The following is a 15,282-nucleotide window of genomic DNA, read 5'->3' as shown; positions in this document are numbered from 1 at the left end:
GATATTTGGTCACTAGGTCATTTTATCAACCCGTTTTTAACTGTGTTTTTCTGTCACTTCAAAGAACAGTCGCTAAATTGGTCTCAGCAGCTTCAAGGACGAATACTCACCACATCAATAAGCCAGTTTTTCTTTGACTTTTCTCCTAAAAACAGTGCACCAGTGCTTTAATTACTGGTCATATGTGTCCAACATGCTCAAATTCCCATGTTCTCCCTGATAGCCCGGTGTCACAGAGGGCAGGCTGCTGCACAAATCACCCTCTGATTGCTCAGAGGCGCCACCTTGTCAACTTTCCCCACAAGTCTTTCAGGTTTTTCTGTCACAGCAAAGCAGCTCATACAGAAGCGACTACACTTTAATTAACATGCCAGTCAGTTTGCAGAGGTTGTTTACTCAAAACTGAAGCCTCAAACTCTTTGACTGTGGTTCAACTTCAGTCATAACAGAGTAACAAAAACCCTGGTAGAGCCAAGGGATCTTGCCTGATTGCAACTTACCTTGGAAAGTAAAGTAAGTATTTGACATGTTGTCCACTTTTTAACTGTCAGAACTGCTCAGAGGCCAAATGAGAAAATCATATCTGAAAGCCCCTTTGCTAGAAAAGGATCTCAAAGTATGACAGGGTCTGTTGTCTGTGTATATGCTTGCACGTGTATATACAAGTCTGTTGGGGGCAAGGGAAACACACACACACACTAAAATAGGACAGGGGTGTTTCTTGCTACAAGGAGGGGAGGAGACGGAGGGGACTGGCTTTTTACTCTTTCTAAAGGCTGAATGCAGCAATATAGAAAAGTTAGTAGGAAGTCAGAGAACAACAGTTGGGCTTGGACTAGTTTCTCTTTGAGTTTATTTTAGAATTAGTTCAGAATTAACAGAGATACTTAAAAGTTTGTAATATTTCCTGACTGAAAAGATGTCTGATTCTGGAGTTAGTACACAACTGGAGGGAGTAATTTCTGATTTTGAAGGTTAGTAACTAATTTTATTTTCCTTTCACTTACAATATTTATGGTGAGTGTTTAGGTTAAGCAGCAGCAACCGTTAGAAATATATTATATATGAACAATATAAAACTAGCCATTCTACTTTATGCATGTACTCTGTGTGACTTAAATAAATTATCCTAAATGTATTTTTATGACTGGGGTACAGTAAAGTTCAGCTATATCTGCTTGCTTTTGTGTTAAAATAGGATGGCAGCACTATGCAGTCATATCGTCGTAAAGTCCCTGTAGCCTATTGTCTGCTATCGATTATATTATAAGTTACGTCATCAGTAGAAACAAACACACAACACTGACAGGACACCATTCAAGCACCGGAACGCCTTCAGCTAAAAGCACTAAGAGGGAGACAGTGAAACCTCAGCACTAAGAGCTAACATCTGTCCAACCTCATGTACTACATTAACAACTTTGTTTCTCCTTTTGTTTGTGAGTGTGGAGCTGACAGTGATTCCCTTTGTCCTCTCTTCCTCTACCATTCTGTCTTTCTTCCTTCCTCCTTTCTTTCCTGTTCCTCCTCTGGTCAGTCGCTCCAGCTGCTCTTTGGGGCTGTTGCTAGTAGATATTATAAGCTGACAATTAATAACACAAAATAACTTTTAGTCCTGTGCAAAGTCTCCGTTAATTAAAGTATTTGCGAATACAAAATAATTAAGAGGCTGTAACACATTTTTCTACAATAATGTGCTTTACCCTCATTTATTTGATAAAAATATGACTGATCACTGCCCTACACTGTATTATTTATTTAGTAAATCATGTGAGAAGATGTAATTGTACAACAGATTTTCATATTAAGCTTCAAAGTGTTTCCCAAATCACGTAAAGAGCAATTAGTTAGCGGCTAAATGAGCCGGACAGTTTATAATCTGGTGAATGAAATAATTCATATCTACTTTTGTTTAGAACATTAGATAATCCTAATTGATATTCGTATGTAAACCTGGAATGATTTCTGTAGTAGTTTTTACTATTATTGTCGTTATATCTGATATCTTTTACTAGAGAGTCAAATTTTACAAATTTTTTCTAACTCCCTTTTATAAGCTTAGCCACAAGTAAGTGTAACACCACAAATGCCTTGAAGGAGGCGATGAGTGTCTGATGTGTGCCCCATTATCCCTCTTTTTAACCTCTCTCTATGATCGCCCACAGACATGGTCAGACTAATTAGTTTATGGGTAAAAGTAACCCAGCTCCCGAGCAGACTGACAGATGCAACTAGATCACAGAATTGATGATGATGATGATGATCATCATTCGGCTTAGGGGTTCAGGGTCTTGCCCAGGGACACTTCGACATATAGCCAGGGCCAGGGATCGAACCACTCACCCTGTGGTCCGTAAGCAACTGCCTTTACCAACTGAGCTATAGCCGCCCCTAACTAGATCACAGAATTACTCTCTGCATTTGCTGCCAAAGATAGCATTCATGAACTACCCCACCAGCAGATCATGATGGTTAGTAGGAAGCACTTTTTTTGTTTCCATCCAGGATGGAAGCAACTGCAGAGAGAGGAACCGGATAGCATAGTGAACACCTGACTAAGAAAATCCCTAATCTATTACAGATCATTATGTTTTCACAGTACAGTGTGTGACACTGAGAGAGTTAATGCAATTTAACTGAAGGTCACACTAAAAATATAGTAATGTGTCATTTGTTGGACTAAAATGGAAGAAACTACACACTGAATCATTATTATTTTCTGAAAGTTCCAAAATGTCTATTCAATTAAACATATTTTCAGCAGAGAGGAGGCCCAGCATAAGCCCATATTTGTATATTCAGAGAGGCTTTGTAGAGTTGTACATGTCTGCCAATCTAAACTGAGCTTAGTGTCCAGTCCAAGGTATTTGGGCTGATTAAAGTTGCCACGTTGTTGCTCCAGTGTGGCATGTGGACACAGAGAGGAAATGAACATTGAAATGGAGAGAGTGCTTGTGTGTGGTACATTTTAAAAACCTGGCAGAGAGACCAGTGTGATATTAAGCTGGTTTGAGTGGAACTGTAAATATAACACTTGCTAAACAGTTCTCAGTGGTCCTCTTTATTCTGATACAGCTATATTAAACCAAGGTGACCGAAAAATGGAAATCGTCTGTAGTATAAATGAGTTCAGTAAAACAGCTAGATCTCTACAGTATGTAGAGTACTCTATATGAGTTTTATAGTTACAGTCTATTTGGTTAAATGTTTATTAGTCTGTGTGGCCTTTGTGTCCATGACCACGTATTGTGGACTTCACCAGCACTTCAACCAAACTGAAGCCACAACTACATTTTTTAGCAAATGTAATCACTGGCTGCATTCTGTTCTGATGCAGTCTGTTTGTTGAGTAAATGAAGTGCTACATTTACTAAATGCAAGAAGGTGGTTGGGGTAGATGGCATATAAAAGCACACACCACAGACCCGAGATGGACTCCAGAGAACCATGTGTGGTTAGATTTAGGCAACGAAAGCACGTTGGTTAAGGTTAGAGGAAGATTGTGGTTTTCTCTTAAATTAAATATATACATGCAGTCACTGGTAAGTTTTTTCTAGTAAGCCAGACCACAGTCTTTCCTAAACCGTAACCAACCTCTGTGAGTGCCTAAACATAACCATAAAAATGTTGTCACAAAATCTGATTTTGTACTACAAAATCAGATTTTTTTTCCTGCTGTTTGGAAACATTTTAATCTTACGTTCAGAATTCATTTATTTGCAACTTGCTCTTTATGTAAATGCACACGTATCCTCAGTAGGTATGTAAATGTCCACCTAAATGCATTCAGAGGCTGCAGATGTCTGGTAGCTCTGCATCCTTATGTTCTCTACCCACTCATGTACTGGTACATTCAATGGCCTGCCTTCTTGATAAATGTTTTTTGTTTTGACATATTTTGTGTCAGGGTGCATGCGTCTTACATTAAAAACTGTTCTGTTTGCATAGTCTCTGCCTTAAGGTCATCAAGCTATTAGCTGCACATGTAGTTTTTCCTGTATCAGGTTTGTTGCCAACCACATTTCTCTTTCCATTCTCCCTTTTTATCGTGTCTTTACTGAAGATCAAAAAAGTGTATGTGTGAAGGTGTTAGGTGAAATGCAGCCAGTTCTTTTATACCTTCACTGGTTACTGCTGTAAATCAGTCTGTACAGGACTGGGATTAGGCAAAACTAGATCAAACACTTTACCTGCCAAAGGTAAAGGGGCAAAGGGAATTGCTTCAACAACACAGGGGATTAAACCAGATCAGTATCCATATCTGAACGTATTCCTGGATTCTAATTAACGTATTAATTTACAATTAAAGAGAGCTCTTGTCTAATGTCACGGCAGCCACAGACATGGTGTTCAAAACACAACAATGAGTTCACTCTGTGTTCAAAATGTAAATTTTGATTGCTAGTAATAAAAATGGTAGAGATGATAGAGATAAAAACAATAATTCAGTAAATAAAGATGTGAGTATTCTGGGTTATGGTGACAGGACATTGCTTGAGAGGAAGTAAACAGAGGCTTTGGTCTATGTGGCTAATTTGTAGTTGGTCCGTGTCCGTAGTCTGGTCCAGTCCAGTCTGGGGTCTACCTGCTGTGTTTAAATGCTGCTGTTTAATTACTGAGACTTGATGGGAAAATATGGATCGTATTAAAGAAAAGCGTGAGGACAATTGGAAAACAAATGGCATCGGACTGCGTCAATGTAGTTAATCAAATTTTTGATTTGTATAAATAGTCATGTACATTCAGGGAGTTAGTGACAAAAATGCTAAGTTGTTGTTTTATGGTAATTAGCCATATGGAGCTTCATGAGCCAGGTGCACTTTATGGAATGTGTTTAAATCAGTAAAACGTCAACTAGAGTAGGATAGTAGTAGTTCTTTTTCCTGTTTGACTGAAGAAAAAAGAAAAACTATTAAAAAAAACTATTGAAAACTATATAGTGTTGTGGCCTTCTGTACTATAGGCTTCTACTTTCTGAACAACTTGGTCCTTACATTTCGTGAAGTTGGCTTCTTCATCTTATTCTTCTTCCTCTTGTTCTTATTAAGATGAGCATATAAACACAAAATAGAAACTGGATAGTATATACATAGAAGTAGGTTGGACAGCTAAGGGGGGTAGTGTAGGTCTGTAAATTGTAAATAAGTACAGAAACCAAAGCTGGACCTCAGAAAAACAGTAATGTACTATAAATTGTTTTCTCACTCAGTCACCATCCTTCCTGTCATTTCTGAACCCCCGGCAGCTGCTTCCACATAAAATACATATACTGATAGTCTATGCATTTACATTGTTATTCCAAAATCCACCTTCCTATATAGACTCACTACAGAGGTGGACATATATATGGACATATATATATATATATATATATATATATATATAGAGAGAGAGAGAGAGAGAGAGACTTTATTTTTATCTAATCTTTGTGCAGTAGCCATTACACATAATAATACAGTTTACATACAAAGTAATAGATATCAATGAAGTACAAAAAAAAGGTAAAATAATCACAATACTATTAATACACTCTACATTGTGGAGTTTAGTGAGGTGAACAGTCTAAAATAAGATACGTTCCTGTGTTGTCCATTGAAATGCCTTAGTGCATGCTGTTTTCTTTACTGTAAACATGTCAAAGGCTATAAGGGCAAACAGTACAAAATAAAGATGTTTTGAACTTTAAATGAATTTGTTGGTGCTGGGTATTCTTCATCTCTGCACTATAATATACAAATCTGATATAAAAGAGTAGTATTTTGGTAAGCAAGGAATTCACAAATGAATTAAGTCATAAGGAAAAAATGTAACTGTGTGAAAGTAAACAATAATTATTGCTACCCAAACTAGATCTGTGGAAGCCCATTTCCTTTGGTAAAAGAACAAAAATAACACAATAAAAGTTTGTCATGAAAGAAAATATTGCTGGTAAGTCAGACGTTCATCTATTCATATCTTCTCTTTTCATAGCTTTTCTATTCATATCTCTATTCATACATAGCGTCTTCTTTGCACAGTGTGTTGATCTGGTGCCATTATCAGTGGTAGTGGTGGTAGTTGTGATGTTGTCAGTTATAGTAGTGGTAAATGTTGGTGGTTGCTGTGGTGCCTGCACGTGGAATTTTTGATCTTATTGACTTGTTATAAGAGTAGGTCAAAATGGGACTTTTTATTTCAATATTTTAATTCTATTCAGAGTTGCCCCTGGTTTAACGAGCCTGAAGTGAGTTGCTTAAATGACTATTTGTATGTGTGTACAATATTCTATTATGGGTGAAATTTCCTCTTGTTTCTGTTTTGGGTTCAGATTTCCTTCTTTACTTCAACATTACTGTGAAAAAAGGTTTTAATCGCAGCTTATTATCAACTTCAATTAACATTATGTCAACAGTCTTTCCCACACACCTATAAGACTCCCAGAATTCCTTTGTGCTGGACACGGGGTGTCGGCCAGACCAAAATGGAACAACACAGTAAATCTGATGTGGGGAACTTCACTGCTGCTTGTCAGCATTAGTAAACCTAACACCATCAGTGGGAAGAAAGAGGAAGTATGTGTTTGACAGCATAGCATTAGGTTTTCATTTGACAAAGCAAGATACCATAGTATTAAATTCTGTTGTTCATTGTTTGGCCTTGTCTTGTCAGATGCCAGGTTTGGTCATGTTTCTCCTGGTCAGTGGCTGATCAGTGAACTTACTGTCTGAGGCTAGAATTATAAAACATAAAAATTCAAGGCTACCTACTTGCTTGATTCATGCTTTGGTGTAGTTTTTTTAGGTTGTCTCATCTCATCTATACTGTGCACTGTGTACTGGTTTATTTTTGCTTACTGAACATTTCATAAGAAGTTAATAAATACAAACTATTCATACTGCTTTCACTGCCAACTAAGTGATACCTAAACCAGTTTTGACCTTCTCATTTCTTATACCAAAAATTAGAATTTGTGCTTTCAGTCTCTTTTCTCTACTTAACTTTTCTGTCTTATCTTTGTGTGTGTTTTCCACCCTCTAAGTCCTGAGAGTCTCTTATTAATGCACCTGGACTGGGGTGATACTGAAAGTTTGTTTTCATACATTGGGATGTCCTTGAGTAGTAAGTGATGACTCTGATGATACCGAGACAGCACAACCTATCACTTGGGCTGTTTTATTACAAATGAGCATAAGTATACACTGTCCTCTATCTTTGTTTTTGTTGCACTAAGAATCCATAGCTATACTGTCTGTGCTGGTTTATCTTCCCATATGAGATACTGGACACTGGGCAGTGATAGGTAGTGGAAGGACGTGGGATAACGAGACTCCTGGCTGTTGTAAATGATGTTCCTCTGAGCTACAGTGGACCTCTCATTTCCAGCTCATAGTCTGGGAATGCTGTTTCACTGGAACAATACTCCTTCATCCATCTGTCAGTCCCACATTCACAGATACTCTGTTGCTCTGTGACCCCATACTTGTGATATTCAGAGATTATCCTTCCTTTCCATTTTCGTTTAGGTGAAGAAGAAAGAGAGAATGAACAACAACCACTACCCTCCAACACACACACAATAGTAACCCTTTGTCATTATCAAAATTGAGTGATCTTAGTGACGAATCCCTTGGTCTTAAATCCCATGCACTTATCTGCAAACTACTGTAATTACTATGGAAACAAGCACTACTCTGGTTTGGATCTTCTAATAATCACAAACAAATACTAATTCAAGGTCAATTTGCAGGTCACAAGCAGAGCATGAGTTCTTCTATTTATTTTTTAAATCTGTGATTATAAATTTTGCTGTTCAGCTTTAATTCAGCTTTAATTCTCACATTAACAGCTTTTCCAAAGTCTAACAATAATCTAAAATATCATTGTGTTTTCAGAGGATGAATGGCTACACAGTGCCATCTTACATTTTAGCTCCTTCAGAAATCTGGCACACAAGCGTATTTTCTGACCAGAGCTTAAAGTAGCCACAGCCTTGGACTCCCTCTCAGTGATCACAAAACACAAGACAGAGGAAAGCAGGGGTAGAAAAGACACGGTTTAGTGGCATTGTGGGAAGGACCATAGGTTTATTATTGCATTAAAAATATGTATGGGTATGTGGTTTTAAGCGGTTTTATGATGCCTTACTAAACTGTGTTCTCACTTAAAAACATAAGACGAGAAAATGACCTTTGAAGTGTCCGTTAACACTGAGACCATTTGTGTGGATGTTTCCACACAAACAGTAATGTACTAATTGTAAAACAAACTGGAGTGACTTGTTTTCTAGTTTTCTGCAGTTCAAGAATGCCAAAGAGGAAAGATAATCATGTTTTAAAGCCTAGGTAAATTGTGTACAGGGAGAGGTGGGAGTCACAGAGATTTATGCTAAATAACCATAAACCACAGGACTTGAGTGCAGATCCGTTTATTCCTGTGTTGAAAGAGATCATCCTCGGTATGTCCAACCGACAGGAGAGAACAAGATGTGATCTGTGGCCGGGATTTCTTTTAAGGGGTAAATTGTATCATATGTCCACCATGTTGGAAAAAAGCGGCTTATGGCAGTAAATTACCTTAGTGGTGCTGGCAGATGTGTGTGTGGGTGACTGTGTTGAGCTCAGAGTGCATTGAGCTTTGCATCTCCTACTGGAATTTCAAGATTACTCAGAAAACAGTTGCTTATGCATTGCCATAGTGCACACTCAGGTCTTTGTATAAAGACACTTGCATATGCTGTAGCCCCAAACAGATCAAATAGGGTACATTTGTTTTTGTAGTTTTAGATTGTTAGAAACAGGAGATGTTCTTACGAGTGTGCGTGAGTGGACTGATCTATCTAGTGTGTTATTATGATACCAGCTCCTGGCCACTGGCTTGGCACAGCAACTCCATGATGGGAGTGAAATTGAAGTTGATTTTAAGCCAGTGCACTCCTCCCGGGGGTGATTCCATCTCTCACTATCTTCATCTTGGACAGTGCAGCAATTTTCTCCATTCACCACTAACTAAGGGGAATGATATGCCTCTATCTCTGTGCTCATTAGCTTTTCATTTTTCCCTAAATGCATGACATTGAAAGATGCTGGCTGATTGTGTGTATTATAATATGTAAATAATCCCAAATTGTTACTATTGTAGTGTACCGCACATGTACCAAGTCATGACAAAACAATGTATGAATCACACTGTGTTAAACTCCTGGTGTTGAGAATGTAATGAAACTAGATAAATTCATTGTCCCTGTATGTTGCCTTTTTGTGTTGCCACCACAGTAGCTCATACAGATATTCTGCTACCACACCTGTAATATTGGAAGCTTTTTAAAATGCATTTAACGCGTACACTTTGTTCACTGCTCAGTCAAGTGATCAAACCTATTTGATGAATATTTAAGGATTTAGTTCTTAATTCCCACAAACAGCAATGTTGACCTATAAATTGTTTGTAATATCAGGTTGTATTGAAGGTAAGAGTCCATGTGCTTTTCGCATATAGAGTACTGTAGTGTTTTCAGGTTAAGATTTTACATAAAAAACATGTATACGGTACATTTTTCTTGATTAAATCAATAGTTCTAAACATTTCCGGCTTGAGGTCCCTCACAACAAAGCACAATTGAGATACATATTAGTTATTATTTCCAACTAAGATTGATTTTACCTCTGAACTTTTCAGAATTTTTCACTTAACAGTTGAAGACCCAAAGGATTCAATACTTAACCAAAAACTAAGAGATGTAAAAAAGAAATACTATTCACACAGGACAATTCCAAACCTAATCATGTAATTCACAATATTATATCACTATAAGTCATTCTGCAGATGCTTTTATCCAAAGCAGACAAAGCAGTCACAGTAGACATGAGGGACAACTTGCCCAAGGGACACTTTGACATGTAGCCAGGAGCACTGGGCGTCAAACCTCTGAGCCTGTGGTTTGATGACAACTGCTTTACCAACTGAGCTACTGTGCATTCCTTTGCCCTTAGAAACAGCTAATGATACCTCTTAAGGAGCATTTTCATTATCAGCTGATGTGCATCTTCTGCCCTTTTTCTTGATTAACTGGTTTTGAAATAGAAAAGTATTAAATATTTGTCATCTATTCTAGTCATCTATTCTTTTCACGCATCAAATGACTATATGAATGATATTTTGCCTTTGTCCTTTATGTGCAGCTCTGAAGAGGTCTTTTGAGGTGGAGGATGTTGACACGCCATCTCACTCTTCACCTGGCTCCCGCCGGACAACCAACGCCCCTCACCGTAACGCCATGTCTCCTACCAGCATCTACTACCGTGACCTGGGCACCGCCGCCCCAGCCACCAACAACAACAACCTCAACTATACCCACCCCCGCTCCATCATGGGTGGTGGAGGCTCCAAGACCCCTGAGCCAGTGTCACGTCGTTCTGAACTTTCCATCGACATCTCTTCTTCTTCCAGCAAGCAGGTAGACAACATCACCAGTCCTGCTTCCACGCGCTTTGTGACAAACAGTGCCCTGAAGCGCCCTGATGTGCTGGGTCACTCCAAGACCCCAGAGATGAGCCACAAGAGGGAGGTCACTTTTGCCAAGACACCCACTGACTCCCCAGTGATACGGCGCAATGAGAGTAACAGTAACACCAACGGGACAGGCCGTGCCCCTGAGCAGAATCACTCACGCAAATTTGAGGCCCCTAGTCCTGGGGATGCACGGAAACCTGATATCAGCATCACCAGAGCTCCTCCAGAGAACAACGGCCACCACCAAGCAGTGCACCACCCGCATCATCCCAACCCTCACCACAATACCATTGTTACCACCTTCCGCTGCTCCTCTCCTAGCCATGCCGGGCGCAAATCCCCCAACCCTGACAGTAAGTCTGCTTCAACCAGTCACACTCATTCATTAAATACAATTACAAAGTACTATGTTTTTCTGAGAACTCTAAAGTGGTAATTAGTGGTTGATTTTAGAGATGGTGACATGTTGGCATGTGTGCTCATTCCTGGTCATTACATCTTACTCTCCCTCTTCATCAAGTGGTTTATTTTGTATGAATTATGACACTAAGGTGAACACGAAAGAATTGAAAGAGTTCCTACCGTACATGTAAACTACTTTTTGTTTATTTGCCATATACTGTACAGTATATCCCAGTATATATAGTGACCTATGTTTGCTGCAGATGCTACTGATTTTCTGGGTTGTTAACACGCATGGATCCATTGCATCACTCCCTTTGCTTCTCATGTAGGCTCTTAACTTGTTGGCTTGCTGTGTAAAGCCTGAGTTGGGAAATTACTATTTTGGTGCTTTGGTACTGTGATGTAGCTCACTAACTTGCCTGACAGTTTTAGCATATACTTATCAGTTTCACTTATCAGTGTCACAGTGTCATCAAGAATTTGAGATATTTACTTTTGAGATGAAGCAAGAGCACTTTTCACTCAAGGCTGTAGGTAAGTTTTAATTCCTCACACGGAGTAAAAACATTTTCCTGATAACACTTAATTTGAACTCTGATTCATTCTTCTTTATATCTCTCTGTTTCTTCTCACTCTGAGACTAACTCAAGTGTCAGACCTCAGACCTGGCTACTTTGATTAATCTGATGTCTGTATGTCTGTCTGTAACACAAGTAACCATGTCCTTGGAGCCCAGTCTGTCAGGAGAAACAGCAGACTGTCTGCCTGTACTTGTGGTGATCTGTTTCTACCCTCAATGCACTATTGGAGCCAGGATTATGTGAAGAGCCCCAGCTTGGCAGCGCCAAAACAGTAGTAGAGCAGTCAAATGGTAATTAGTGTTACAGTCGCAGTAAAACTGTATCCAACAGGGTTACATGAGATTCTGTGATGCAGCTTTTGAGTATCCATGTTTTTTTCCTTTCCGCTTCAGTTAGCTGTCAAGACTAGATTTATGTAAATGTTGGGGTGTAATGTAATATTTTAAGGTTTTGAAGGTCTTGCATTTAAGAATTTACCCTTTCACATGTTCATATTGCCATTTAATAGACTGCTATTAAAATATCAGCTACTGTTTGTGGCCACTATAACCACTTTTGCTGTATTTTCTATTTATGGGAGCCTTTAGTTACATTTATAAATTAGATGACTTAAGCTTGAGTCACAAAACTAAACTAAGGGCAAAGGGCAAAACTGTGTCTTGGGTTGGATAAATCAGTGTGTCTCCCTTTTTTTATTAAAAAATTACCTGGTTTTTATTTTATACTGGGTGTAAACCGAAAACATTCTCTTTGTCATTCAGCAGATGCCATATTACAAAGTGTTTTCACCCACCTCCCCACTGTCTGTCTTTGTGTGTCATGTTGCCATAATGTGTCCCATGAATGTGATTTCACATTTCTAGTCTACATCTGTTTGTTGGACATGAATTCTTTTACATTACTTTCCTAATCGTAGCTAGGAAGCCTAGTTGTCTACAGGGAGAGGCCCCAATAGTATCTAAGTGAGGGGTGACTTTTCTAAAGGGCTCCAACTAAGCCCACCCGCATCTCCCTGGAGACACAACAACCCTTAAAATGGGACTCCACTCACACATATGTATAAAATTACTCTGATATAACTAAGGCATTATTAGATATTGTTACAGTAAATGGCCTCTGTAAAAATAATTGCTTTAAGGATATAATTTTCTGTGGTGACATAAATATGTCAAATTTTAGGTTTATAAAAACAGCTTTTTAATGTCCTTCGTATTTTTCCATATGGCTGTCAACTGTGTTTTCAGAAGTCTGTTGGAGAAGCTTTTTTCTTGCCCCTAGTTTATCCAGGAGGAAAAGACAGCCCACGGCTTTTGTGCACATACACACAGACAGAGACACAGACACAGAAACAGACACACAGACACACACACAAACATACATAGAGTATCCTGTGTTTCCTTCCATGTTCTGTCAGCGTGATTGTTTCCCTCACTGTGTGACCTCTCTGCAGTGCACTTCCTCTCTCAGAGGTCATGTGATCTAAAGTCCGTCAGCTTCCTAGCCAATATCCTCCTGCACTTTGATATAAGCATCACAGCGAGTGACTCTCAAAAAACTGTTACAACTTGCAGCTTGGGAGTTGGTCGTTTCGGGGCTCACGTTGGCAGAGGTCGTACAGAGGTCGTATTATTGGGCATGAAATTAATACTGCCAGTTTCTTACCATATTCAAAAAGGGAGACGCACTCAGTATTCTCAATATATTATCTCTTCTTCAAATGCATTGTGTCATTTTCAGTAATCCATCATTAATAAAAGACAAGCACGTCCTAAATGTATTAAATTTTATACCTCTGAAATGCAGCCACGATCTTAAAGTTTCCAAACATAATGAATATGTCAAACTGAATTGCAGAGGCACAAGACATCCTGAATTTTCTACTACCTGTTTTATACTAAAGCATAAAACAGGTTTATAATGTTTCATTCAGTTACAGTGTCAGGTGCTACAAGAAGGAAGTTAAAAAGCTTTATGTTATGAGATTAAATCGATGTGTTTACATTTACATTAACATTTAGTCATTTAGCAGACGCTTTTATCCAAAGCGACTTACAAGTGAGGTACCAGGCAAGCAAAAATCTAAGTCAAGGAGAAAACAACAAAGCAAAGTCCTATCAGAAAAGTGTTCACAGTTCACGAGATACAAGTGCAAGAGAGCAGAAAGGGTTTTTTTTTTTTTTTTTTTATATTAAAGATTTAAGTGCATAGGAAGATGCGGAAGAGTTCAGTTTTCAGTAGTTTTCTGAATATTGGGAGAGAATCAGCTGAGCGTGCCGCGTTTGGTAGCTCGTTCCACCATCGTGGGATCATTGCGCTGAACAGTTTTGCTTGGTGTCTTCTATGCGGTGCTGGGACCACCAGACGTCGTTCGTTGGCAGACCGCAGCGGGCGAGAAGGATTGTAGACTTGAATGAGTGAGTTGAGGTAAGCGGGAGCTGTCTGTGTTAAGGGATGTTGGGCAGTACAGTGAAGCAGTATTTATTACTCCTAGCTGTCAGCTGGCTGGGCCCTTCCTGTGTGGAGAGTGCATGTTCTCCTCGTTCTTGTGTGGGTACACATTCATCCCTGGTACGTGACTGGTGACCTGTCGAGGGGGTACCCAGTCTCTGACCCAATGGCTGCTAAATTTGGCCCCAGCACATGTTCCACTCTAAAGGATAAGCAGTAAAGAAAATTATTTGATAGATTTGTGAATATTTGTGCAGTGATGTTCAATTACTGTAACAGATGTGAGAAAAACCGGACCATGAAGTTGACTTGATACTACAGATGTTAGATTCCCTCTGATTGGTAATCTGGTCTGCCTCTATGCCTTCAGTCAAAGGAAGGAACATTGTCTTGACAGGCAGACTTGTTGTTCATTGGTCCATCTAACACAGCAGATATCGATCTTTACAAAGAAAAGCACAGATCACATATGGTCAGAAATAGTACATTTGCTACCATTTCTCAGACCAGATATGGGACATAGCTACAAAACACGGGACAAACAAATTGTGTTTGCCTTCCATGCAACATTGTAATATTGGAGCGTGGACACAATGTGTTGCTTTTATTTTAACAGCAAACATTGACTTTTTTTATTTTACAGTAACTAAACTCTAGAAAGGTCATTGGATAGAGTGGATGACCACAAATAATGTAGTTACAGCTGAGATGATGCCAACTGGTTATCACTGGGGTCACACCAAATAACTCTTTTAATGTTTTATTGTCATAAGAAGGAAAAGGATGTTCAAACAACTGAGACAAATTCGTCCTTCCATAACAAAGTAGACAAGAAATCAGTGGTATATTGTTTTGTATAGTCCAGCTTTCATAGTTAAGAAATGTGTATTCAAAGGGTTTTACTGAGGAGCCACTTCATGTAGTGGCTTCATTGTGTCCTGTCTTCCTGTTTCTTCTTTAAGAACAAAAGATATAAACTCATTTCACCTTAGAAGACGCTTTATGCTGAAATGGAATTTGTCATTTACATTGCCTAAATAAACAGCTCATTTTATAGTCTTTGTTTTCCTAATTGAGATACAGTCATTCTGGAGCTGAGGCCAAGTGAATCTATTTGGCTTTATGTGGATTGACCTTCAAAAGTGGAGAAGCAGGGAGCAGTAACAGTGGCGGATGTTTCTTTGTGTGTGAAGGAGTTATAAAGGGCCACACGGAAACACATTCTCTTTCTTTCAAATTTTTGTATTTCTTTTGTTGTTTCTGTCTGATATACTACACCTACACACAGAGTTACCCTCAGGCAAAGGCACATGCGAGGTCAATCCTCTCCCAGGGTAATTACTCTAAACTGATCCCGCAC

At 38.9% G+C, this 15,282-nt stretch overlaps 1 protein-coding gene across 3 annotated transcripts in view; it reads left to right on the top strand.

The window, feature by feature from the left end:
• septin9b (septin 9b) overlaps positions 1-15,282 on the top strand; it is a 71,107-nt gene that overhangs the window by 21,178 nt on the left and 34,647 nt on the right. For 2 of the 3 annotated variants that reach the window (XM_067498123.1, XM_067498121.1), the window contains exon 2: positions 10,158-10,841. In XM_067498123.1, the coding sequence (XP_067354224.1) occupies positions 10,158-10,841 (684 nt within the window). Of the gene's footprint in view, positions 1-814; positions 975-10,157; positions 10,842-15,282 lie in introns of those variants that run through there. The other variant, XM_067498120.1, reaches the window with a different exon arrangement.

The sequence above is a fragment of the Channa argus genome, chromosome 3 (assembly GCF_033026475.1).
Source record: "Channa argus isolate prfri chromosome 3, Channa argus male v1.0, whole genome shotgun sequence".
Lineage (NCBI taxonomy): Eukaryota > Metazoa > Chordata > Actinopteri > Anabantiformes > Channidae > Channa > Channa argus.
The sequence above is the reverse complement of the archived record's forward strand: the minus strand, read 5'-3'. Positions and strand labels throughout refer to the sequence as shown.